The 27,631-nt window shown below is 37.6% G+C and overlaps 1 protein-coding gene and 1 long non-coding RNA gene across 2 annotated transcripts; one reads left to right on the forward strand and one right to left on the reverse strand.

Moving 5' to 3' along the window:
• Window positions 1–3,448: 3,448 nt before the first annotated feature.
• On the reverse strand, window positions 3,449–23,735 carry LOC107040878 (potassium voltage-gated channel protein Shaw). The gene is made up of 4 exons (XM_015261148.2): window positions 23,409–23,735; window positions 11,991–12,185; window positions 7,728–8,721; window positions 3,449–4,165 (listed from the first exon to the last, which is right to left on the reverse strand). Exons 1-4 carry the CDS (start codon window positions 23,733–23,735, stop codon window positions 4,101–4,103), a joined length of 1,581 nt encoding a protein of 526 aa, XP_015116634.1. The 3' UTR covers window positions 3,449–4,100.
• LOC107040879 lies at window positions 18,775–19,232 on the forward strand. The gene is made up of 2 exons (XR_001461029.1): window positions 18,775–18,919; window positions 18,989–19,232. It is a non-coding gene; the product is annotated as an uncharacterized LOC107040879 (long non-coding RNA).
• Window positions 23,736–27,631: the final 3,896 nt, after the last annotated feature.

The raw sequence follows: 27,631 nt of genomic DNA on the forward strand, positions 1-27,631 counted from the left end.
AACTAGGATTGGTTGAAATTTATGATTTAATGTCGACATAAAACGAGCAAAATCGCGGCCCTGAATACTTCATTTTTTTTCTTGCTGTAATGTTGAGATTTTGAAAAAAAATTTCATCCTATGATTATACACAACTGTTATTATTCCTAATGCCAACAATCCGTCCAGTTTTCATTCTATTATTGATAGAAAATTCAATAAAAGGTGAAATCGTCCAGGTATTGCCCCGAGTTCAGCTATTGGCCTGTTCTCCCTATCATCGGCAAAAAACCTCTCAACGATAACCTCTGATTTTTCAAAAAAAAATCCTCGCTATTCCTATCGTATGCAGAAAGCCCGGAGGAAAATCCCGTTGATACTATACATTCTAAAAGTGTACATTTTTCCTCAATACCCAGATAGTGGGTTCTAAAAGCCAGAAATACCCGACGACAGGTACTGAGGTTCGGCGGGTGGTAAAGGGGATTGTAGGAAAGTTGCGCAATGATATGTTCGATAGAAACCAGAATAAATCGTCTGTACTGATACTCTCCTCCCCTATATACACATAGCCAGCATCATGTACCAAAAGCCCCTCCCCTACCCAGCACTCTATATGCGTGAAATTGTGTATGACATGTATTTTTTTATATATCGCTTTGTGGCTGACACAATTTCGCCATATTCTCCCCACAGTGTGATTTATACGCGCGTGTGTGGCGACGACTTGGCGAAACAACAAGTCAGTGGCATGAGCACAGAAAAAAATTGTGTTGACGTTCGATTGAAATAAAACTGGACAACATTGCGGCATAAAAGCTTGCGAAAAAAAAGCTCTTACCGAGATTTTTTTTCCCCTGGATTTGCCAAAGAGGGAGCACGGACTGGGTGGGTAGGAAGGGTAAAGGATGGTTGATTGGTCCCAGTGGCGTTGGGGTAAAATTGTGGGTGGTGGGTGGAGGACTAATAAAAAGAAAAACCTACCACGTTTGGAAACATCACGCCCCTCTGTCAGCACATCGTGCAACAATCCCCCAGCGAATTATTGTCGTTTTTGTCTCCCCCAAGTGTTTGTGAAATTGAAATGTTTTTCTATTTCATTTACCCGGACAAAAAAAACTTCAGTAATCTTCTTTGTTTCATTGTATCAGAGAAGGCTCAACATGAATTGGTCCACCCACTCTTTCAGGAATTCTTTCTTCTCACGATTTGATGAGGGTCGAAAGTTTTTTCATAAGCCATTCTCCCCCGAAATCTACCCCTTTTATTATTATTCTTTCATATTCGTTGCAGAACGATATCGAGATATTAAAGTCAATATTGAGGTTGAAGGGGAAGGGGGTGGGCGTGGGGTTAAGTGAGTTATTCTCAGTCGGTTAAATCGATGAAGGTAGGGATGAGCGATGCTTGTTGATTAATCGAAAACATCGATTTTTCATGCACAAGCATCGATGGTTTTCCCTTGAAATTTTCAACGGCCGATTAATCGATTTTCGATTCTTCTTTTCAAACATCGATGTTTATTACTAAGCTTACAAAATTTTTCCGTTTTTTATCGGTTATAGTATCCCGAGAGCTTCAAAATGATCGGGTATTTCCCGNTTTCTATAGGAATATAAGAGAATAAATCTGAAACGTTCAGTAAATTTTCGGGTCTGTCACCGAAAAAATACGAAAAAGTCACGTAATTTTTCTGGAAGTTGTAAAATCTAACAGAAACTTCAAGACTTATTATGCCTCAGAACATGAAAATTCTTGGATGTTTAAGAATTTTTACGAAGAGTTCCGGAAAAATTACGGAACGTGTTGTTAAAATCTCCCCCTCACGGTGACTCATGGCTAGCCGTGAAGCGTCGGATGGATGAGTGATTTTTACGGAACAGATCGTAGAATTTACGTGACGATTGACACTTTTTATTGAATTTTACTTAGCTCCCAAATTACGTTTCGAAACGTAATTTTTACGTCTTTTTCTGGTAATTTTTATTGAATATTTCTCTCCGTGCGATAACTTCGTTGCATACAAACGAATATGTAAAGTTTCGCAGGTTAAGGATGTTCTACACCCTTTCTGCCAAAATTTACGTTTTTTTAATTTTTCGGGCAAACTTATGATGGAATTGACGTGAAAAAATATAACGTTTTTGCGTGTTGTCATTATTTAATGACTGACGAAATTTTAAGGTGGTGCGAACATTTTCCTGCGTTTTCTCTAAACTTTTAAAAAGAATCACAAAACTGTAGAAAAAACGCATGAAAATTATCGCACCACTACGCAACTTCGTGAGCCATTAAAGAATGACAAACCACAAAATCGTTATATTTTTTCACGTCACTCCCATCGATAATTTGCCAGAAAAATGAAAACAACGTCAATTTTGGCTAAAAGGGTGTCGAACATCCTTAAAAAAATCTCGAGCGCTTGCGCGTCAAGTTTCGCTGGAATTTTTCCTCCGAAACTTGACGCTTTTGTTTGTATGCCGGGAAGTTTGAGGGAAATACTCCGATTCATTTTGAAGCTCGAGGGGTATTCGGCGGATTATTTCCCCCATCACCATTTCGATAAATAGAATTGTGGTATTCGGTGTCATCGTGGTACAATCGACAATTTTTTGTTATTTTGCTTGCCAACGGGAAAATTACGGAACGACGGGGTATTATCGATATAAATCGCTTCTGATCGGTCCACGGGACGTCGAATACCGCGATTCTAATGTTCGGAAAGGTGATGGTGGAAGTAATCGAATAATAATGTTGGTTGATTGAGAATAAAAAAATTATAATTTATCCGCAATCAGAAGTAATTATTTTCTACAGTATGTACGTTGTAAATAGTAAGTGGACAAGTCCAGTCGTGTATTGTTTTTTTAAATTTAAATTTTGAGTAATTATTGCAGCTAACGTCCAACGACGAAAAAATATTCAATATATTTTTTTCAATAAAAACGAGAAGAAACAAATTTTTTTTAAAATTTGTTTTCCTGTGTAATGAGAAAAAACATAATTTTTTAAAATAATCAATGTTTTTTGAAACAAGATTCGCAACATCGATGTTTTCTAAAACATCGCCCATCCCTAGATGAAGGTAAAACGTGAATTTTCCAAAGGTACGGTATTTACTAGATATTTTCTTATCATTACGCTGGAACAAGAGAACGCGATCATGGTGTTTAGAATGAAGGAGGAGAGGATTTTATCTGAATTAAAATAGTGGAATATTTAAATTTTTCCCACAAGGCCTTGAGGGGCTGCAGGAGTGCAAGAGTGTCTAGCTCGTGTATTATTACTTCCCTAATATATGTTTTTGTCATGATGACAAAAAGGCAGCGTGGGTGGGCATTTTAGGAGAAGGCTCGCTTATGCTTGTTATCATTCACTTGAACCATTATCATTAACGTTGCCTATAATTCACATACAATGGGCCTGTGATTGTGATTGATTGAATCGATTCATTACACTCTGTGCAGAGGCAAGCGTTGGGAGAAGGGAAGGGTGAATAGTGAGTTTATGTTATTTTTTGTTAATGGATCGTGATATGTGTCCATCGTGGTGTCTTCACTCAAGTGTTCCCCCCCTCCACATTTGTTCATTTCGTTTATACTTATCTCAACTAACTTCCCATTAGTGTGGTCCAAAAGTAAATATTTATATTCCCCCTTCGTATATCCTATATTAGTGTCCTGAATGTTCACTTCATACATCATGTCGGACGCATTTTCTACATTCGTCGCATTTATCTACACCACTTGGTAACATCCCCTCCTTCATAACGTCCGTTGTTATCTCTATGGTCTATCTAATGCTCTCATAAAATTTTAAACCATGAACAGTCCACTTTCGTTCAGCCTCTCACTCTTACTTACATTAAGCTTTTTTTTAATGTCTTTTTGGTATTATTTCACTACTCACAATGCCGTTGAGTCCTTCAATTGATGCTATACTTTTTTTTTCCGCCATCATTTCATTTTTTTCCTCCGCTCTGTGGAATTTCTGTACTTTTGACTTGTTTTTTGCTATCTTGGTAATGGAATCCCCGGGCGACATTCGCGGCAGTGGAGTATGTTGTTTTTTAATTTTCCTTTTTCATTTGGAAAGTTTTTTCTTCTTTCGCTGTTGTTTTATTAGCCCAGGCCACCTGACGCTTTGGTCCCGTTGGTTCTTAGATTTGAGTTTCTTCGGTCTTCATCTGAAAGCACAAGTTTGTTTGGCAACAGTGAGTAATTGGGTTTTACGGTTTGGAATTTTGGTAGAGACGAAAATCTTTTGAAACTCAATTCGTGGCGTGCCAGATATTTAATGTTGTATGAACTCAATAGTGTGTTTGGGTTCTCAATGTGAAATATTTTAGAAAATAATATGACTGTGTACTTGATTACTAAAGTAATTAACAAGATTTTCTGCATTTTATCCATCGGTGACTGTTGGACCTGTGACTATCAGTCATGTCTTTTGTTTTGATTTGGAATGTTGATGCAATTTTGATATTCTGATGTTTATTAACGTTCGTTTCGCAATATCTCCATGAATTTATTTTTAAATTGCCGACCCAAAGGGCGGAAGTAAAAAAAAAAATAATAATAAATAATAATAATAATAATAATAATAAATAATGAAGGCAGAATCTTCCCGATACTTTTTAGAGGCCGGTCTGTATGTGTGTGGGTGTGTGTGTGCGTGTGTGTTTGTGTGTGAATGGGAACAAAATTTTGCGCTACGATTTCTGTCGAATAAACGATGCGATTCAATTTTTTTAGATGTGTTATCATATAACTTAGAATTGATTAGATTCAGAGTAACATCGCCACAGCTATTCTTTAGATTTTGCAATTAAACTTGTGAAAAAACATCGAAAATTGACACTTTTGTTACAAATTTGATGATTCCTCTTACAGAAACGATGAGATTGATTTCTTGTCATTATAATTGATGCAACTTTGTATGATTAAGAGTGGAGTGAAATCTCAGCAAAATCGTTTCAGCGGTTTCGGAGTAATTCGAACATGAATTTTTGAACTTTGAAACTTTCCAAAGATTTTTCAATATAGGCCTAATTTGTTCATTATTATTTTTTTTCATTCTATTTTTTTGCTTTTTTCATTTAAAAAATCAAACACAAAAAATTAGAAGATTTGAGCCAAGGAAATTTGATGGAAAATATCTCAATAGAAGGGGTTATATAGAAAAATCTAATTCTAATGAATGAAGGAAAGGCAATTGGTCGGGAAGTTATTGGTTCGACTCGTAATGGGACACACCCACTTCAATCCACTCGCAATGGGAGCGAGCAACCAACAACCCAGTCGAATTTTTGTTTTGCACTCAATTGACTTTCTGATGCCTGAGGAAACTTAAAATACAAGCGAATAGTCGCGAATTGACAATAATCCAGTGCAGTTTATTGTTTTCTCCACACTTCATTGATACAAACAATGGAGACGAATAACAATTTCACTAAATCAATGTACACTTGGAAGTACACTGAGAGAAAAATCTGAAGTTCGATTTCGAAAGTAGTTCGAAGTTCGAAAATAGTTGAGGCAGTTTTGGTGAACGATATGATTTTTTTTTATGCGGCACATAACATTAAAATAACTTCACAAGCGTAATTTTTGCAAACGAAAATGCAGTTAAACTACCCAAATTTCAAAAGTAAGCACGACAATTCTATCGTGAGTAGAACTATAAAATAGTTGCAATTACTACATTCCATTGTAGTAATCACTTCTCCGGCCACAGTTACCGTAACCCATGCCAAATTGTTGAGGACTTTTTGACTATAATTCGATGGTGATGGAATATAGTCAGAAGAATCATATTTTTCTCTCAGTGTACTGAGAGTTTATCCTGTGAAAATTTCGCATCAATCACATTCTGTTTCTAGAAGTTATGGTTTATGAGTCCTCTTCCGCGCACGCCTTGGCCAAACTTGTTGGCCGCCAACTGCGACAAGCGATTCAAAGCTAATGCATGGCGGATAATTTCAGGAAGTAATATGGCAAAGTACCGCAACCAAGAGTAAGAGACAAGAGTCCACGAATGGAAAATTACTACCTCATGGGACTGTGTTCAAGGGTGGATTACGCCATTGCGGCTGTTGTGGTATGGAATGCCGTATGATTAAATAATGAAGGCAGAATCTCACTAAAAGCTAACACACAACATCAGAGGGGTTTTCGAAGTTGACTCGAATGCCTAACCCAATTTATCCCCAAGTCACATCGTCTGCTAGCCTGCCCACCCCCCCGATCCCATGTTTTATTTCATGATCCAATTACAGTGTAAATAATTTTCACCAACTTTCCTTGGAAGCTGTGTGGCAACCGCAACCCATCGTAATGTACTAATTATTCATGTTACAAAAGTTACTCTACTCCGTACATTAATGTAACGCGAAGCAATTCATATCATTGCTATGTTGGTGAATTAGTAATTAGAGAACCCTTGTGGGACATTGGGTTTCCATTGCTCCATGGGAATCATCAATCTAACTTAATTACTGATGATTGTCATTATGAATTACCAAGTGGTTTATTGGTAATTGGAAACAAGCGAATCAATTTGTATTCCACAATTCATTGATAGTCAAATGGTCAATTTTTCACTGTTTCTCCCCCATTTTTTGGAAAATGATTTTGGGCGCGATAGGGCAAGACGGAGTGCGTTCGTATACTGAGGGAAAAACGACAAAGTTCTCAACCAAGTCTTACTTGAGCCAAGAAAATAGTTTTTTTGAAAATTATCAAAAAATGTTTTTTTTTGTGCCAAACATGCAGAGAGTGCGCCGGAATGAAAAATTTTTGTCGCAGAAATATATTTAGTAGTTTAAAAAAAATTGCGTTTTCTGTACACGCAAGAAATGTCATTTCTAGCACTACTCCTTCGTCATTCGATACTCCCGTACGTATTTTGCTCCCGAAAAATCTTTGCTTTATGCGAAACAAGCGATAGTAGTTTTTCGTTTCAGCTTTCTAATAATCACAGACAAGAAATGAACCCTTAAATGAACCAATAATAATGATGTGATAGCAATCTTATAACTTGGGGGTAAAATATTTGTTGATAAATTTTCCTCTATATGAGATATTTTCATCCTGAAAATTATCCGCCTCTTGAGCCAAATATTTCGTTGCTGTCGAAAGCAGAACAATTATTCATGTTTGAGACTTTCAAATTCGGACCTATTTTTATCATTGAAATACATTTAAGTAGTGAAGTGGTAAACGGAGAAAGTCGACTTATCTCCCAGTTGAGTTTTTGAGGAATATTTCCAAATCTAAGGGAGATAGCGAAATTTTCGTAATCACATTTGTTGTAGCACTCAATCGGCTCCAGAAAGAAGGTTATAACAAAAAATTTTCTATCTCCCTTAGATTCTGAGCTATTGATTGAAAACTGGTCAATAGTCAAAATTGACTTATCACCTTTTACCACTTCGCTACTGATTTCAACTTACTGAAAGTTGATGTATTTTTTATTTCATCTACTAGTTGCATGCCACCGTTATTATTTCCCACAATTATAACCCTTATGACCTTGAGTTTCTGATCCTTAACCCATTCAACGACCAACGTGTACAATCCCCTACGTGTGAGAAAAGTGGGGGGCCATGCGGGCCACTACAACAAGATGGCGAAAGATGGGAAAACGCTTGGTCACGGAATGGATTAATTTTGGAGTCTCAATTACGAGTACGAAAATTTCATCACCAAAAGACAATTTGGATTCTAATAATACTGAGAGATAATTACCTGTCTTATTAGCAAATGGATCCTTGGGATGATTCGTTTTAATAGCATTCATTCTCCTATTTTGTGGCCCAGACTGTAAACCACCACCACCTCCTCCCCCACCCCCCGGGGGTAGAAGGGCAACTTGCTGGCTACAGACAGTAGATCCCTGAGTTTGCCCACCTACCCCCGGTACCCCGGGTACTCTGACCCGAGGCTGCTCCACCGGAAGCACTCGACGTCTCTTCTTGGGCAGCTTGGCTCGCGCCTGCGTGTGACTGTAATACATTGCAAAATTGCTAACGATCACGGGCACCGGCAGGGCGATTGTTAATACACCAGCTAATGCGCATAATGCACCAACAAACATTCCAGGATAGGTCTTTGGCACCATATCACCATATCCAACAGTGGTCATGGTAACTAGTGCCCACCATAATCCTAGTGGTATACTCTTGAAGTCATTCTTGGGATTGGACTGGATCCTTTCAGCGTAGTAGACCAAGCTGGCGAAGATGACGATGCCGAGGACCAGAAAAAATATCAGCAGGGTGAGTTCTTTGGCTGATGCACGAAATGTTTGCATCAGTATTTTTAATCCCGATGAGTGTCTTGTTAATTTAAACAGCCTAAGTATACGTATTATACTGAAGAATTCAAGTATATCGGCATTACCAAGATGGGCGGCAAATTTTTGTAATGCCAAATCAATGTAGAAACTCAATGTTGCAACCATGTCAATTAAATTCACTGTTGTACGTAGAAATGCCCAACGATTTGGGCTCGCTGTTATTCTGCATATAAATTCAATAGTGAACCATGCATTGCACATACACTCGATGTAGAAGAATGCATCGTGTGCATTTGTCTCAATTTTATCGTATGTTGTACTTGTTCCATTTCCACGTCTAGCTATTCTTCTCTCTATCACTGGTACACGCATATCTGGATGGGTTTTCAAGCAGAATGACACTATCGATACACAGATGAAGAAGACGGATATAACGCCGATTATCTGTGAACAGAAAATAATTAGTGCTTCAATTTGTCACTTTTTGTGCAGCTTTAATGTGTTCTTTTTCAACTGTTTCTGTTCTTTTTTTGGAGGAGCTTCTGTCTTTCTTACTCATCGATCGTATCGTCCATTTGGTACTGGTGGACGGTGCTCCATAGTGATAAGCCAAGAGGTGTTTTTTTAGCATGCCCCAACGACGGGCACTCGTCCAGGGAATGTTCAGGGAAAAGAGGAAATTAAAAAGTTGAAAGCCGTAAGTGGAGGGCAGCAAGAATCAACTATCGACAAGGCTTGTGCGCGAGCAAAACTAATTTCTGAGAGCGAATTACCGAAATCGAGATATCTTGGAACGATATAAATAATAGAGATTTCACATCTTGCCAATATTTTATGATAAATCAGATTGTTTGTTGGCACCACTCAATTTCAGATGCCCAACAATAGTGATGCCGTCGAGACTAGACGAGAATTATTTTGAAAAGATCTTCACGGTCTCAAAAAACATGGAAGGTTTAGGAATCGTCGTAATCTCGAAAGACATTGGATCGGTGCATCTCGTCACGAACTTGGAAGAATCCATCACGTCTGAGTTTCAGTATTTTCTGTTCTTCAAATGTTTATCTCGATATCTGTCTCGTCTCGTCTGGTGAACTTGAAGAACCGAAAATCTCGAGATCCAGGTGCACTGTTAGAAAATTACACTTGAAATTTCAAAACTTGAAATTTTTAACAACGATAAAGTTACATGAAATTCCTGTAGAATTCTTCACTGACAAATCGGTTAATTTCTTGAATATTCAAGTAATTCTCGATTTTCAGATCCATACGGCACTGAAAAACATCGATAATGTTGAAAATTCAGGCAATCTATTGAAAATTCAATTATATTTGATGTTCAATTTCCACGATGAATTCCAAAATTCAAGCTTTCATTGAAAAATCAATGGATTTTTAAAATGAAAAATCAAATTTTCTTGAATTTTCAAGATGAATGCGAAATTTAGTGAACGTTTTCAATTGAAATTGAATTCAAACTCACAACATTGGAAATTCAGATGGCATTGTGACTGAAATTTCAAGAAATTTTTAACAGTGCAAGATAAATCCTCCCGGAATTGTGACGAGATGCAACGATCCAATGTCTTTCGAGATTGCGATGATTCCAAAACTTTCGATGTTTTTCCAGACCGTGATGATCTCTTCAAAATAATTCTCGACTAGTCTCTCGACGGCATCACTACCCAACAATGGAAACTGTATCAATTCAAGTGTTTGTCATTACTCATTAATCCTGCAAATTACTCTCATTACCGATAATGAGCTACAGTAAATGGCCGAACACGCGAAATCGAAGCATCCTGGAAAGGAAGCTTTCCCAGTACAGATGATTAAAACATTGACAGAACGTGTCAAATGCGGGTGAATTTGACCGCAGATAAATGGTAGTAGATAGACAGGACATTTGCTGATACTGGTGGAAAATCCACTCTCCATGTATGTTGAGTACTAAAGAGAGGAATGAGGGCGGGGGGGGTGTGGCGATTTGTGGGTGACCTCTGCAAGCACAATCTAGTAGACCACCGTCCACCGGGTAATTCGTACTTGTACATATGATCAAATCAGACTGGCAAATTACACGTTGAATACAGGAGACTGACGTGCCACAATGGGCTAAGGCACCTTCGGTAAATCATGATTGTATTGATTGCGTGCAGCTTGTGTTTATTCGAGTTGATGATGCCTGTCATGATGAAGGGAGTCAATGCTAACGGCTAACGATAAAGGAAAAAAAGGACCACATAATCTACAGATGACGTGTGAATTATGGAATTGAATCATGCAGCGTCATTGGCAAAATTGATTATCTGTCAATTTGACTCTTGTCCGGGCATTCTTGTCTGAACAATGACTTCATCATTGAGTACACGTAACAATAGGATGAATGGAGAAATTTTGTATCGATGGTGGTTTATTTTTTAGGGACCTCGAACATTATTCGGCCGATCAAATACACTCGGCAAATCGGAAATTCTATACAGCTTCCAATGGTATTTGCTCGTTAAACTTCTGGGATCTGTAGTTGTGGCACTTCACATTCTATTGCTGCAGGCTGTTATTGAATGATGGCTTAGTAACGAGGTTAGTAACTTTTGGAGAAAGGTGGTAGAATTGGGTTACATATATCTCAATTGTTTTTAAGGATAATCGGGCGAGCTGGTAGGGTTGAAAAAAAGCAGCCATTTTTTTCTTTTTTTTTACGTATTCTTTAAATGATGGAAAAGGCGTGTGCAAAGTTTCAGACTGCTGGGGAGCATGGTTAATTTATTATGAATTTTTGAAAAAGTGGTCATTTAACCCGTGATCATATGGAAATCACAAAAAAACTGCAAAACCCAAGGAAAAAATGCAGTCTAAGTCATGAAACTTTAGATACATTTAGAACATGTGATCAATGATTTTTTGCGTGAAAAAGATTGTCGCCTAGGAGCATTGTTTATTAATAATTGCAAAAAAAGTACTGAAAAATAGCGTGATCAATTTAAACGTCTCTTGAGAGAGAGAGAGCGATGAAGCGTTGTGATTGGAGCTTCCTCGAGCCAGTGGTACCAGCTCCTGGAAAAAAAAAAACTACCGACGATGTTGCCACTTTTTCGCATGGATTAAATATTTTTTCATTTATTAAAAAAAACAATCTGAAAACTATTCAATGCGTGGAACAGATACAAATAAATTTGATTAGCTCCAAAAATCATTTTTAACCGGAGATACTTCCTAATATTGCCTGAATTTTGAATCCGAATGGGAAAAATTTTTTTGTTTAGCGATTGATTTTCTGCAGGAAAACAACAGAAAGCCCTCCGCCTCGCCTCCTAAATTTCCTCCTCCCCCGATTATCCCTAAGGGGAAACTACTGTGAGTTTTAAAAGTCGCGGACTATTAGTGTGGTTTTTCACACATTGAAGATCGATTAGATGTCTAAAAACGAATAATTAGGTTGCTCTGTGTAGGCTTAAAATGTTTAAAGTTGTCCAGGGCCTCAATTTTTTAAGCTACAGAGGTTCTTCATGTATGAAAAAATCGTATAGAAACATTTTTTGCCCTAATTATTCGTTTTTAGACATATGCGGAATGATTTCCCCTCAACTTGAGATATGAAACCAGTGAAATTATATAAATAAATGAAATATTCAGACCTAGTCGCCTTCATCTCCAACTACAAATAATACATTAGATAATTACTATAGCTTCAATGAAATTGTATTACCGACCTTGGCTGCATTTGAGGAGTAAGGTTCATCGAATAATGACCACATTTTGGGCTTGATTTTTTGCCACCACGTTAATGTTCCATTGAGGTATGCCTCTTCGAATCCAAATTTACGGGCTAATTCCTCGTCACTCGGCTTCTCCGTATCCAGATCCAATCTATCCAGGACAGTTAGCGTCTCCTGCGTGTCCCGATGCTAAACCCACAAAAATTCATTAAATCACCAATTTCCACCAGAAAATGAGGCATAATAGGGCCCACTTTGTCCCGTTCGCCTCTATCAGCCTGAAAACTACGAAAGAAATTGATATATATATATATATATATATATATATATATATATATATATATATTCTCCTGTAATTCATTATTCGAAAACTTCAACGACAAAAATAGCAAAAACTCTGGCATTAGCATTATCCGGAGGATGTCAGCGGCTCAAGAAAGTTTTCCTATTCGGTTTGAGAATGAAAATTGAAGAGAAAAAAACTATTTGAACTTTATGGTGAATGGAGAGCGATCCAGTGTAATTTCAGAGTTTTAATGCGATAGATGATGAAATGATGGAAAAAGCCGCGGGAGACGCAGGGCAAGTATTAGATTAAGGCATTAGTGACCATATGAGGAATTGCAAGAAGTCTTTGGAGAGATTTTCAGATAGTGGGTCAATGCTAGTGAGGGTGTTTTCCTGTATCATTAGGGGATGGGCCTTCCCCGTTACCAAGGGTGACCGGTGCTGATGGATTCCTGGCAGTCGGTGTCTAATATTGGATCAAATGAATTTTCTGTGTACGTTCCAGACCTCATTGTTTCGTAATGGTGAGAATAGCATCACTGTTTATCAAGTTATACAATACCGTCATGAACTTTTTACATGAAAACCTTTGTCTCTGTTAAACTCAGGTACACTGATAAAGTGATTCATTTATTCCAAACGAGATTCGTTAACTATTAACGAATGGTAGAGTTGAATAGGACCAAATGAATATTGGTTAATAATTAACGAATGGTTCACTTGAAAGGTGAAAGTCGAGCGAAACAAAGCTTCTCAAATATGCATTTGTTAACTATTAACGAATGGTAGAGTTGAATAGGACCAAATGAATATTGGTTAATAATTAACGAATGGTTCACTTGAAAGGTGAAAGTCGAGCGAAACAAAGCTTCTCAAATATGCATTTGTTAACTATTAACGAATGAACATTTGGTGAGACCGAACAAACCCTCGCCTTCAACCAAATCCATTCGTTAACAATAACTAATCCTTTCTATCAGAGTGCCAGTCTTGTATGTTGAATACTTATTCGTATTGATTTATGGTCCCGACGAACTTCTGACAGACCCTGGGTTAAACTCTGGCTAAATCCTGAATGAACCCGGATTCAATCTCGGCTATACACTGATTAACCTTTAATTGAACCTTGATTAAACCCCGAATGAAAACGAATTCGAGTCTTGAGAGGGTCTGAATGTAGAATTATTTGACAGAACAAAATAATTGGGATCTCTTGCAAATGCACACGCACTCTAGCGGTTCAGTCGACTATTAGTTCGGGCAGGTCGCAGAGCTGTCAGCTAGCCAGTTGAACTCGGAGCCAGAACTGTTCTCGCAAGAATACACATCATTTCGCTCAATGTTTTTATCATTACCATATTTTGCAATAATCGAAGCTATTCACCTATTCAGTCGAATGTCGAGAATAATTACATTTTATTGATCATGGAGTTTGCGGAGAGGAAAAATAAGAATAAAACGTTTTACAGTGTGTATGGATGAACAGCAAAGTTTGTCATAATTCAAAAGTTAGATTTTATCGTTTTCCTCGCCAAAACGTGGATTTAGTTACAATAATTAATAAGTTCGGTGAAGAAGAAATTATTGATAGACGTACGGCTTGGATTAAAATATTGAGAATGGGCAAAAAAGTGTCGAATTCCATGAGAGTTTGATCTTTACATTTCACTGAAGAGGATTTCTTTTTGCCATGTAAGTAAAAAAGCGATTTCCAATATTAGCTTGGAAATTTATGAATTGAAAAAAATATGACGAAATATATTACTGATTTCTTGAATTACAGCCAGAGCTCAACACGACAATTCAGTAATTACTCACCTGAAGAGAACAAGTGTTCCTTCACTCAATCTGCCTCCTCAATCACCCACAAACAATCGGAATTGTGGAGAGAAATTTTTGTAAATCTTCTCCACCACGAAAACTTAGCTCTCGGATGTGTATCAGCAAATTTACAAATCTCATGAATAGAAACTCTCATTTTGTCACAGTCAATTTAATAACAGTAATATATAAAAATGAGGGCTAGCGTGTAACTCCGCGTGCATATGGCCGTTCGACCTGCCCGTGCTAGTTCTCTATTTCGCCACGAGACGGCTTTATATTAAGCCACGCCTCCGTCAGAGATCCCAATACGCCAAATTTTGATGACATTTCAATAGATGATAGTACAACGACATGAGAAAATAGAGAAAGAGAATGGTAAAATAAGAATTGAAAGAAAAAGAGAAACCTATTCACCAATTACTACACTCATTTATAAAAGAATGCTATTGTCCACTTGTTTGAAATCTACAGAGAAGCCAAGAATTCACCATTCACCGGGCTTTATTTACCCCCAACCCGCCATTAGAATGCCGTGAAACTGCCTGGAAAACATAGTCGTAATACATTTGCATAACGGTTAAGCGATGGAGTTCAAGTGGAGGGGAGTGTCATGGTCTTATTCTAGGCAACAGTGTGTAAATTAGCTAGACAATGATGCACTGATTCCACAACGTGATAATTGTCAGTGGAAATTCGATGCGCCGATGAGGGTTTCCAGTTTTAATGGATTCCAGTGGTTAAATAAATAAGTAGCGAAGGGTTCTGCTTGGGGTAATCAGGATGATGGAGTTTCGGATTCGGGTCGCTAGAGGGAATTGAATTTTCTCTATTCTGGTGAGATATTTCGGGCGTACGTGAGGCATTAGACACCTGTGTCAACATGAATCCAATGAAATTATGGGTCACCAGACAAGTATCTTCTGTCTGTCAACATCTTTTTCGAGGATATACCTGTAGTCCTGTTTTCACCTCAGGATGGAGCCAAGTGGAATCAAATTGTTAGCTTTGCTGATAGAGCGCTTGAGCGCGAACGATATAAACAAGTCCAATGGTATTTATAGCAGCAAGGGCCAAGAGTAAATACACAAGCTTTTGTGATCTAAGACGCGGTCTTTGTATCCTGAGATAGCAGAAAGTGGGAATTTGCACGGCGCGTGGGAAAGAGAGGGAGGGAGAGAGAGAGACAGGGTTCCTCCCCTAGTATTTGGGTAAATAGGCATTTGACGGAGGCGCAGAAACTGCACTGGGGGGATTAATGGACATTACTATTGCAAATGGGCTTTAATTGAAATTGCTGCGAATGTGGCAGGTGATGTCGTGTACCATTTACCGGAGTAAATCAAATGAGTTGATCAATATCGTCAACTGCCTCACAATATCTTGTTTCATTGCTTACAAGTCATTAAAAAATCGGAAAAAAAATCATGAAGATGTATTCAATGACAACACGGAGGAAAAAATTTAATAGAAAAATCTAGCGAATTCGCAAGACATTTCTATTGCATTTCTATGGAATTTTCTATTAGTTTTTGGCCGATTGGATTGAAATCTTCAATAGAAAATATTCTATAGAAAAAGTCGGAAGAATTATATTTTTCTATATACCTTATTCTATATGGAAATATTTTCTATAGGATTTCCTCCGCTCCAATTTTCTAAGTTCCTTTGATTGATTTTTCTCTTCTTATTGAGAAAAAAGCAATAGAATGAAAGAAAATTATAAATAGAATGAAAAAAAAAATGAGACGAATTCGTTAGGTTCTTCTATTAAATTTTTTCGTGTGTGAAAGACCGCTGTAATAATATTAGTGAATGAATTTTAATTTTTTAAGGGACAAAACAGTGAAAGAGCCATTAAAAAATCATGTCTGTTCAGAATATAGAGCAAAATTAATATATTTCAAAGCCTCATTCATGGTAAATTGCAATTACGGGTAATGAACGTTAAAATCCGATAGAGAATCAATTACGCGATAACGTGTTGTCCCCCTAAATGACCCACTACCATTACATTATTGATTTTCCCAGCGTCACATGCACGAAACTGTCTGATTCTAGCAAAATTCAATAAATTTATTTTGAGAAGACGTCTCCTACCGCTCACGAAGGATTGAAGAAAAATGATTAATTTGAATCAAATCAAAATTTTTATTCGTCCTTTTGTTTATATTAAATAAATGGTTTTTACTATTAATGAATTCTTATTCTGACCCTCATGACCCTTATTTCGACCCTGGTGGCCCTTAGTTTCTGACCCTTGGTTTTTGGCCTCCATCACCCTTATTTGAACCCTTACTCTGATCCTTGTTATCCGTATTTTTGTCCTTAATCTGGCCCTTGTGACCTTTATTTGGACCCGTAATATGACTTTTGTGACCCTTAATCTAACCCTCGTGATCTTTGTTCTGACCCTACGTGCCCTTATTCTGTCCCTCATGACCCTTAATTTTAGAGTCTTAATTTCGAGTACCAAATTTGCATCACCAGAAGTCGATCTGGATTTTTACAACATAGAGAGGAAAGAAAAACATTTATCTGGCAATAAGCTTGCGTTATGATAGCAGTTGGAATAATTGGCATTAATCTCATTTGTGCATATACTGCTTTCATACACCAGTATCACTGCTAAATATATTTAATTGCATGGGCTCGGTATGAAGTTAATGCATCACGTACTACCACGTGCTGAACACTAAACGCCTTGTGCTCAATACTGAATTCTCACGTACCGGATTTTAAGGGTGGAAGTGCAATCTGGCTTTCTGAGGAATATTCGAGTAATTCTCAATTATGAGCATTTAATTGAATATAACAACCCACATGGAGAGAAATATTCAAGAAAAATTACGGAACATTTGACGTAATCCGCAAGCGAGAATCGTTTTCAGTGAATTTCTATAGGAATATAAGAGAATAAATCTGAAATGTTCAGTAAATTTTCGGGTCTGTCACCGAAAAAATACGAAAAAGTCACGTAATTTTTCTGGAAGTTGTAAAATCTAACAGAAACTTCAAGACTTATTATGCCTCAGAACATGAAAATTCTTGGATGTTTAAGAATTTTTACGAAAAGTTCCGGAAAAATTACGGAACGTGTTGTTAAAATCTCCCCCTCACGGTGACTCATGGCTAGCCCTGAGGCGTCGAACGGATGAGTAATTTTTACGGAACAGATCGTAGAATTTACATGACGATTGACACTTTTTATTGAATTTTATTTCGCTCCCAGATTACGTTTCGAAACGTAATTTTTACGTCTTTTTTTGGTAATTTGTATTGAATATTTCTCTCCGTGCATTTTGTCCTCATAAACCCCGAGATTTCTATAAGCGAAAAATAAAAATGAATAATTTCTGATTGTTTTTTGTTCATGAATACGTGATTATTATTTTGACCGCGAAAATCGCATGAATATGAAGTATATATCGAAATATACATATGTATAGTGGATCCACTGTATGACTAGTCAGACAATGTCTGATCACGTTCGCGCACCCATGTACCCCGACATAATTAAACCCATTAATTAAACAAAACATTAAAACAAAATGGGTAATACCCCTCACTGAATTGTACATATCCGCAACGTGTCGGGGCATTTACATTAATTTCGGGCATGGTATGTACGCAAAAGTAATTGTGTAAATATTCGCTGTGAAATTTTTCACACCCGTAAATTCGGCACAATTGGTCTTCCGTGAAATAAAAACTGAAAATGTCAATTTTTCATTTCCAAAGAAGAATCATTACTGCAGTTGAAAAAAACTGTACTCCAGATTTTTTCAATCTCAGCCCATCGATTTCCAATATTTAACCTGAGAAAATATTGGTCCGACAAAAATTTCTCCCCAAGTCCACAATATTTCTTATTTGATTATTCCATACCTCAGCGTGAGTGCATTTTCAGTGCCTGCCGACTGATTCCCGGTGCATATTCTTTTTAGGCCATTGCGAATCGATAACAACACATGAGTTGCCCATCAGTAACGAAGGAAAAATACGAGAGAACCGAGCGCTCACGTTGAAGGGTATGGTACACTGGGAGAAAAAATTACTTTTGACGAACATGATTTCCTTGATACAAGAAAATATTCTGTTATCAATTTCTAAAAAAGTGGTTGATAGATCTCATATTATGCATATAGATATTTAAATGAGCAATAAATATTAAAGATTTATATGAGCAATATGAGATCTATCAACCACTTTTTTGGAAAGTAATCGAACGATAACGGCCACATACCCTTGATCCTATTAATTCTCATAATTTTCTCAAACTCCAAACTACCTACCAGCCAATCGGAATTTAACGGGCAAAGTCAGAAACATCATTAACGCCGATTTATTTTTTATCACCCAGTCGAAAATAATCGGACAGTTTTGCCAGGGGAGTCACCATCATAAGCCAACTCGTTTAGGTAGACACCGGAAGCGTTTAGCGATAACCGAGAAGATAGCGTTTAATTGTTGTTTTTACGAAAAGGTAAAACTCACCAAAAGCCTTCACGTGAATAATCAAATAATTGTCTCCGTTGCGATTATCACTGAGCAATTTCTTATCGGCGGTGCATGCACGATGACTATTATTGCGATAGCTCTACTGCAGAGGCCCATTATCGGGGGGGTATAAAAGGCGGGCCGATTTAACAAAATTACCACATTTTCAAAGTTTTTCATCGACTAGTCGCACGAAAGCCTCCAACTATTGGCGGAACCTCGACGTTTTCTAATCATGATGAAAGCTTGCAAGGAGATGATTCTGCTTATACTTGTGATCGTCATGGTCTTCACTGGCATTGCCGAGGGAAAACGTAAGAATTTATTCTCATTGCTCATGAATATCCACATGTCATCATCTCATTCATTATATTTGATCGCAGGCTGTCCAGACGGATGTACAGCAGCTGATTGCAACCAGCAAGATATCGCACATTTCGGACAACCAACGGAAGTCCGTTGCACATTTATTGGTCCCGAGTATTGCCAATGTTCTTTCAATTACGGTAACGGATAAATGAAAAAGAACATTTGGTGAGAATAATCCGCTGATGCTGATTCAGTAATCTTGACTTCCACCTGTAAAGATATTTGGCGGATAATAAAGCACCTTGTGAACATATCAAATTGTTGTCGTTCATTTTTGGTAGACTTCAAGTTCGATCCATGTATCGATTTATTTCCCTTCTTTCTTGTTAAGGATGTTTAGCCAAAATCCACATTATTCGCCATCATTTTAATACTGTCTCATATGATCAGGGAGGTGCCCTCATTCGCTTCCTTTAAGCGAGAACTGCGGAGATGGATGCGTGATCTTGAAGTATCATCCTAATTCAGTTGGCCATCTGCTCGTGTCTTGTTATCTCTTCAACTGACTTACTTACTCTCTAGCCTCTTTTCTTTATTTTTTACTCATCTCTTGCTGTCTTTTATTTTGCTGATTCTTATGTACATATGTTATTTTCCATGTAATCACTTTGTTTAATTTCCTAAACAATAAACATCTAATCTAATCTAATATGCTCAGTTCATATTTGAGCCACACGTTGGTAATAATCTTGATCCTTCCGTCGGGGCAGCCTAAAGAGAAATTAGTGTCTGAAAACCACTTCTTGTAACATTACGCTTAGGGAAGAAAGGTGAGCGTGTGAACTTTGATCGAGATTTTGCACGGGTTAGACACACTGATAGAATGATTCATTCATTTCAAACGAGATTCGTCAACTGTTAGCAAATATTTGTTTGGTCATATTCAACTCTACCATTCGTTAATAGTTAACGAATGGTTCACTTGAAAGATGAAAGTCGAGTCAAACAAGACTCCTCAAATATGCTCTTATTGATGTCTTCCTTTCAAACTCAACTACTTCTTCCCGTTTTCCATCAGTCGTCATCGAAATTTGATTTTTTCCATTTACCTTTGCACCTCTCCTACAACGGAAACAATCTGAACCCAGTTTTTACGAGTTCAGAGAAATCAGACTCTCTGTTGAATGAAAGCCCTCGTCCATCAAACGAAAAAAAAATCGTTCCTCGTCTCTCGTCAGAGCGAAGTAATTCCAATGCTCGTATTTCTGGCACCTGTCCAGTGACTGCATCCGTTTAAAAATAAAATATTCCTGATTGAAGTTGAAAAAAAAACGAGGAATTAGGTTTGATGGACTGAAGACTCACGTAAAAAGTAATGGGAGAGTTTCGTAGAGCGAAGAAAGACGGCTTGAAATCCTTTTGAGTATTCGATCGCCAATGAGAAATGGTGAGAAGGGTTAAATCACATAAAAAGAGAACGTGAAAATAGGTGAATGCTGAGAGGAGGCCATCCTTCAGAATTCCAGGACGGACTCCCGTGGGATTATCCACTCCCATGACTTCTTCTGCCTTTTTTTTTCTTCAGTCGAGGGAATGGAGTGGAAAATGTCGTCAATGGTAGTAATCTGGATCAGGAACTCCTTAATTACATCAGTGATGCTTTTCTTCTAGCGTTGAGGAGCTTTTCACACCTCCGGGGAGTATTTTTTTTTGTTCTGTCGCAGTCGTGTGGACATGCAGAACACTTTTAGGATCTTCAACGACAGCAATTAGTCAGCTTGTGAATACATAACCCTCATTAGTAACTTTTCCGCGACAATTGTAAACCGAACATGACGTCAGGGGTTTTATTACACCTTCAGAGTGGCTGCCGTTGTTTATTTAAAAATCCCTGGAGTACTTTCATGAAAAAACATTTTATGTGCCTGAAAAATTCACCCGCTGAGAGGGACTACAACTGGGTTTTCAACGGGGAACTAAATAAACAAGTGGACAATGGCATTTTTTAAATAAAATGGGTATAGTAATTGTTCCTAATAAATTAGCCATTTGCTTCTGAATGGTTTTTTTTTCAATTCTTATTTTACTATTCTCTTCTTCGATTTTTTCATGTCGCAGTATTAAGATGTCACCAAAATTTCGTATTATAATATTTCGTTCTGTCAAATAATTCTACATTCAGATGCTCTCAAGACTCGTATTCGTTTTCAGTCCGGATTTAATCAAGGTACAATTAAGGTTTTAACAGTGTAGAGCCGCGATTTAATCAGCGTTTATTCAGGATTTAGCCAGAGGTTAACCCAGGTTTTGTCAGAAGTTAATCACGACCATGAATCAATATGAATAAATATTCAACATAAAAAACTGGTACCTTAATTTAATAGAGACAGAGATTTTTATGTAAGAAGCTCATGGCGATATTTGTAACTTGATAAGCAACGATGCTGTGCTCACCATTTTTCAACTTGATTAAGAAGGCATCGCAATATACTTTTCAAGCCCTGATTTGATTACTATTGTTGATGGCTCTTTCAGTAATGATGAAAAAACTGATTTTTTCTTTCAAATCTTATAAACAATGTGCTGTCCACACGGAAAAATTGATCGTTTGAAAAAAAAATATATAAAGAGTATTGTTATCAATTTTTTGAGCCATGACTAATTCCATTTCGATGACAATTTTTTGAGTGTTTCCTGAAAAATTGATTTTTGGAAAAATATCAATTTTTTTGAATGTGCATAAATTAAATTAAATTTTTTAATTTAATTAAAGTCTATATAAAAGTCAAAATTATAGTCTTAATAAAAAAAATTAATCAGTACTAATTAAAGTCAATAGTTAATAGCTATAGTTAAAGTTAATAGTTATAGTTAATTATAGTCTTATTAAAGTCTATATTCCTGAAAAAATTAACGAAATTCGATTGAGCCCTTGTAAGCAATGTCAAGAAAAAAATGAAGAAATAGACCGCGTACATACATCCAGACACCATCTAAAAATCGCATATTCGGATGCCAAAAATTGGAAACTTGAAATTAAGCGATTACAAAGCTTCCATTCGGAAGTACAAAGCCACATTCTTGCGTATCTTGAACCATACCCCAACATATAATACCCCGAGACATTGATTTTCTTGTTTCATTGAAGTGCATTCTACTATTTCACCGGCGATTGTTGTGTAACCGGTCTGTAACCCCAACAGTTAGGTAGATGATCTCGTAAAGGAATATTTGAGTGTTCCACAAAGTTTGGAATAGAGAATGAAAGAGAGAGAGAGAGAGAGAGAGAGAGGGGTGGAAATATGCAGAGGCGTTTTGTTACCGAAGAGTTAGCAGTCTATAGTCGCGAGTACCTCAAGTCGTTGGAATAACTTAAGGCTCTTGAATTTAATATGAAATGCTTTTCAGAAGAGGTTATGTGTGTGAAATAGTCCAAGGCATAAAATAGTTGATGTTGAGGCGTGTGTGGGTGCATTTCTAAATTCCTTTGTTCGAATGTTGAGAGGAATTGTTGAAGACCATAGTATCTCGGTAGAAATGTGAATTTCCAACGGAAGTCAAATGAATTGTCAACCTTCTTTAATCGCTATTTATCTCATCGTAACTCCTTTGAATATCCGATCTGGAGATGCTGGAGGGCGCCACTGGCCTTTGAAAGTAATTAACGATTCGTTGAATGGGTCGATAAACATTTTAATAAGAGCAACCTGCATGACCTCAAAGTTCGCCCGATACTGTACCCAGAGACACGACGGTATGATCCCCCGGGGATTTATTATTATTCTCTTCCTCAATCAAGCAAGTCCGAAAGTTGCCAATCAGAATATTGAAACTATCGATCTTGTTCAGAGCTGCGTTAAATTACTTTTCTCCCACATGCGGGTGGATATTTACAGAGATTGAGGTCAATACATTGACTGGGAATTGTTGAATGATAGAGGTAGGATGGGTTATCGATGAGTACACAGACACTTGGGATTTGTCCGGGGTAAATGGAAAATTTCGGCGATTCGGTAAGTGTAGTGTGAGGAGTCTTTAATTTTGCTCTCCGTGAAATTAGTCATATAGCTCCGGCCACGGAGGAAACAGAGTTGTGACGTCATGTCGTCTGGAAATTTTGACTTTATCCTGCCTCAATCATTGTTGAAAATGAAAAAACCTTTGACGAGTCTTTCTTTGAATTTAGACACAACACGAGATGGAAAATTTCGGGGAGTCGGTAAGTGTAGTGTGAGGAGTCTCTAACTTCGGTTTCCGTGAATTTAGCAATATGGCTTCGCTCACTGAGGAACCGGGGTTGTGAGGTCATGTCACCTGGAAATATTGACTTTATCCTATCTCAATCATTTTTAAAAATGAACAAATTATTTTGACAAGTTTTTCTGTGCATTTCGACACAATATGAGATGAACATTCAAATAAAGAAATAAAAAAAATGTCCTGAAATATCGTCTCAAACGTTTCAACTCCAGAAATTCTGTAATAAAAACAAACCTGCGTATATGTCATCCAACAGCAGGGCTCCACTTGATTAGAATCCAGTCCCCAAAATTCGAGCTCCTCCTCGAATAGTGGACCACAAACATCGGTAGGGTAATGAAGTTTACCAGTACGATAGTAGTTCAACACCTGTGCAAAGACACCTGGATGTCTGTCAAAGAAATACTCGTTCAATATAGGATCGTAATTGGCCAGTGCCTCAGTCAACCTCGACAATCTAGTCGCTGGTATTTTCTTGAGGGTTGCCTTGTACGTTTCGTGCCTGATACCACCAACATTGAGAACCACCCGGTTCTCCGTGTCCATATTTATCAAATTCATGATTGTTGATCTTTCTAGATGATTCAGAAGGGGTAAGTTAGTTTTGAGTGCCTGTCACGTATTTGACGGGTGATTTTTTTTCTGATGGTGCGGGTGTAATCGACTATACTTCAGGGATCCTTGCTCCCTTCTGATATCGATCCCGGCAGCTCACTGCTACCGCTGGTAACTCGCTGCTGTACCACACCGCGTCACCTGCTGTCAACAAAAAAAGGGCGAGTGATCGATTACTGTTTATGAAAATACTTGAGTCCAAGTATTTGACTTTTATATATATTTTTTGGCTATTAGGGGAGTTTCGGGGAGTATTCAGTCGGGCTTGACTCCCTCCGTGCTCCAATTTACGATTTGCTGATTTCGTTTTGCGCATTCAAATATATGGAGGGATAATCCAATTGTAACGAACTAGAGCTTGATTCATGGCTCATGAATGTTTTATTAATGCGATTATTTCTCTTGGGGATAAATTTACAAATTGGGAAAATCTTTTCATACTAGGGGGGTGTGGGGTAGAGTGAAGTGGTAGTGAAGTTCGTTGTTTGAGGGTCAAACTTCACAGGCCTTTTTACATGATAAAAAATGCTTAAAAATGGGGAAATTGTTGAGACAATTTCATACGTCATAAATCCAATACAAACGTCGCATTTTAAACATCCGCAAAATTGAATTTTCCCCTGCCAACGGCAGCAAGAAAAATGGAAAATGGAGGGAAGCGAAAAAAAAACAGCGAATTCTCATGAATTTTGTCACAAGGGCGTCAAAATACAGCTCCCCGATTGTGCTGACGCTCGTATGTAAAGAAATCGTATTTCATATCAGGCAGATATTATTTCTCCCTTGTTCACGCTGCTCCATAGAATTCATAACATGAGGAAAAAAAAATTAAATCGTTGGCATAAATTTTCCGCTCGCCCTTCCTTTTCGGGATGAATTCTCACGCATGAAGATTGTGAAAATGAAGATATTGAAATAATAATGTAGGCGAAATGTCAACGAATAAAATGAAAAAAAAATCCGTCTAATTTTGCTACAATTTAACTTTGAGTAATCTTTTGATAAAACTCCCCAGTAGTTACGGTCCACTCAAGGCAGACACAATTGTGCGCTGGCTGCCCACAACATTCATTATTGAAAAAAGTTGGAGTAACTCGAGCGCTGAAATAAACCCGAGATAAATAGATCTCATTTTGGCTTCCATCCCTCCGAAATTGGAGAATAATTTCCCTTATTTTCCTCACAACTGAGGATTCACTTGACTTCTAGTTTGAAACCGTTGCGAGGATAATTTTCCGGGCGATTAATTAATGCCAAACTTTACAAATTCATAAAGATCAATATAATGGGTTAATTGGGACAATTTACGCTGTACAATGGAGAATTAAATAGCCCCTCCCTCCCGGGGGGCAACTTCACTCTAGTTATGATTATGATCATGAGATGATAAACCTGTCGATTTACTAAACACTTCCGATGGAAAATGTTACATAAAAATGCGGGAATCATCATGCCATCTAGACATATTGACTTTATCCTTTCTCAATAATTTTTCAAACTAAAAAACCTGTTTAATCAGGCTTTTTTTAAACTTGGACTCAATATGAGATGAATCATCAAATGAAGGAATAAAAAAAATGTCATGAAATATCCAATTTTCTTCCAATTTTCCGGGCGATTAATTAATGTCAAACATTATAAATTCATAAAGATCAATAGAATGGGTTAATTGGGGCAATTCACGTTACACAATGGCGAATTGACTACAGCCCCCCCCCCCCCGGGGGAAACCTCTCTCTAGTTATGATTATGATCATGAGATGATAAAGCTGTCAATTTTTTGAACACCTCCGATGGAAAATGTCAGATAAAAATGCGGGAAATTTTTTTTCTCACAATCAGTGATTTTACCGGGGTTATGGCGTCATCTCATTTCAAAATTTTGACTTTATGCTTACTCAATCATTTTTTAAAATAAAAGATCCTTTTCGATGAGTCTTTCTTTGAATTTAGACACAACATGAGATGGAAAATTTAGGGGAGGCCGTAAGTGTAGTGTGAGGAATCTCTAATTTCGGTTTCCGTAAATTTAGTAATATGGCTTGTGACACGGAGGAACCAGGGTTGTGATGTCATGCCATCTAGACAAATTGACTTTATCACGTCTCAATAATTTTTCAAACTAAACTGTTTAACCAGGCTTTTTTTGAACTTGGACACAATATGAGATGAATCATCAAATGAAGGAATAAAAAAAAATGTAATGAAATATCCAATTTTCTTCCAATTTTCCAGGCGATTAATTAATGTCGAACATTATAAATTCATAAAGATCAATATAATGGGTTAATTGGGGCAATTTACGTTACACAATGGCGAATTAAACACAGCCCCCCCACCCCCGGGGGAAACTTCTCTCTAGTTATGATGATGATCATGAGATGATAAACCTGTCGATTTATTAAACATTTCCGATGAAAAATGACAGATGAAAATGCGGAAAAATTTTTTTCTCACAATCAGTGCTTTTATCGGGATTGTGACATCATATCATCTGGAAATATTGACTTTATCCTTTCTCAATCATTTTTCAAACTAAAAAAACCTTTTTAAAGAGGCTTTTTTTGATCTTAGACACAATATGAGATGAATCATCAAATGAAGAAATAAAAAAAATGTCATGAAATATCTAATTTTCTTCTCATTTTCCGGGCGATTGATTGATGCCAAACTTGATAAATTCATAAAAATCAATATAATGGATTAGATGGGGCAATTTACGTTGCACAATGGATAATTAAATACACTCCCCGGGAGTAACTTCTCTCTAGTTATGATTATGATCATGAGATGATAAGCCCGTCCATTTTTAAAAAATATCTGATAAAAAATGTCAGATAAAAATGTGGGCGTTTTTTTTCTCATTCCTTTTACACAGTGGAATGGGTGGAGTTAACAAAATTTATGGAAATACACATGGGAAATGAACAAGTGATTGCATGAGGGTCAAATCGATTTTATCCATCGCAATACCGTAAATCCATTGATTTCAGTGGTATAACGTCTATTGGGGCACAATGTCTCATCCATTTGATGACCCTCAAATGAAATCGATTGTCCGTCAACTACCGAAACAAATCATTTACGTGACCTTCCAAATTTCAACGGTGGGACAGACTCGAGAGAGTCGTAGAATTCCATCACGTCCTCGAGGTGCTATTCCACAGAGTTTACGAGCAATAGAACTCATCCCTCTCCCATTCCCATCCCTAAGTTGATCCGTCTTCTTTATTGTTACCTCAATTCCCCCTCCTCTGTGTGTGTGCGCTCCTTCGTCGTGTCTTATCTCCTCAAATTATTATCTTGCCAACGGGAAAAATGAAAAAAGAGTTTGAGCCCCCTTGACCCATGGGAGCATATTGTCCCTGATGAATTAACATGGGAAAAAAATTTAATCAAGAATGCGACAAAGTGGAGTGAAAAAGAAGAATTAAGCTTTTAGTATACAACCACGGCCCCTAATACATTATTTTCAAAATTGTGGTTGGGTTACCGCTAATGAATTGAAACCTCTTTGCATCAACTCATATTATTATACACGTTCAGATAGATGCACAGGACTCCCCACCCAATACAGCCCTCTATAAGGCAAAATTTAATTTTTCATTACATTGACCCTCGATCACTCGTGCTCGGCCGCCAGCCTTCATGCGTCGCGCGGTTAGCGCAGCGTCGCTGGAGTGAACCGAGCGCGTTGTTGCCACATCGACGCTCACCACTACGCGCGCATTTCAAGTGTGGCAGTAAATGTAGCAACACCGCCGCTCGAGCGGTCAACAGGGACTCACTCGCGCCGCGCGGCGCCGCTTTTTTGTCCGCTCGACGTTTATTTATTTTTAGCT

Source organism: Diachasma alloeum, unplaced genomic scaffold (assembly GCF_001412515.2).
Source record: "Diachasma alloeum isolate Michigan unplaced genomic scaffold, Dall2.0 Dall_scaffold_00349, whole genome shotgun sequence".
In the NCBI taxonomy this organism is placed as follows: Eukaryota; Metazoa; Arthropoda; class Insecta; order Hymenoptera; family Braconidae; genus Diachasma; species Diachasma alloeum.

Excerpts from the sequence above, each read along its gene's own strand:
- LOC107040878 (XM_015261148.2), bottom strand. The coding sequence starts at position 23,735 with ATGAATTTGATAAATATGGACACGGAGAACCGGGTGGTTCTCAATGTT. Across the intron at positions 12,186-23,408 it reads GTTGGATGACATATACGCAG|CATCGGGACACGCAGGAGAC; the intron begins GTTTGTTTTTAT and ends TTGTGGGTTTAG. Across the intron at positions 8,722-11,990 it reads ACTCCTCAAATGCAGCCAAG|ATAATCGGCGTTATATCCGT; the intron begins GTCGGTAATACA and ends TTCTGTTCACAG.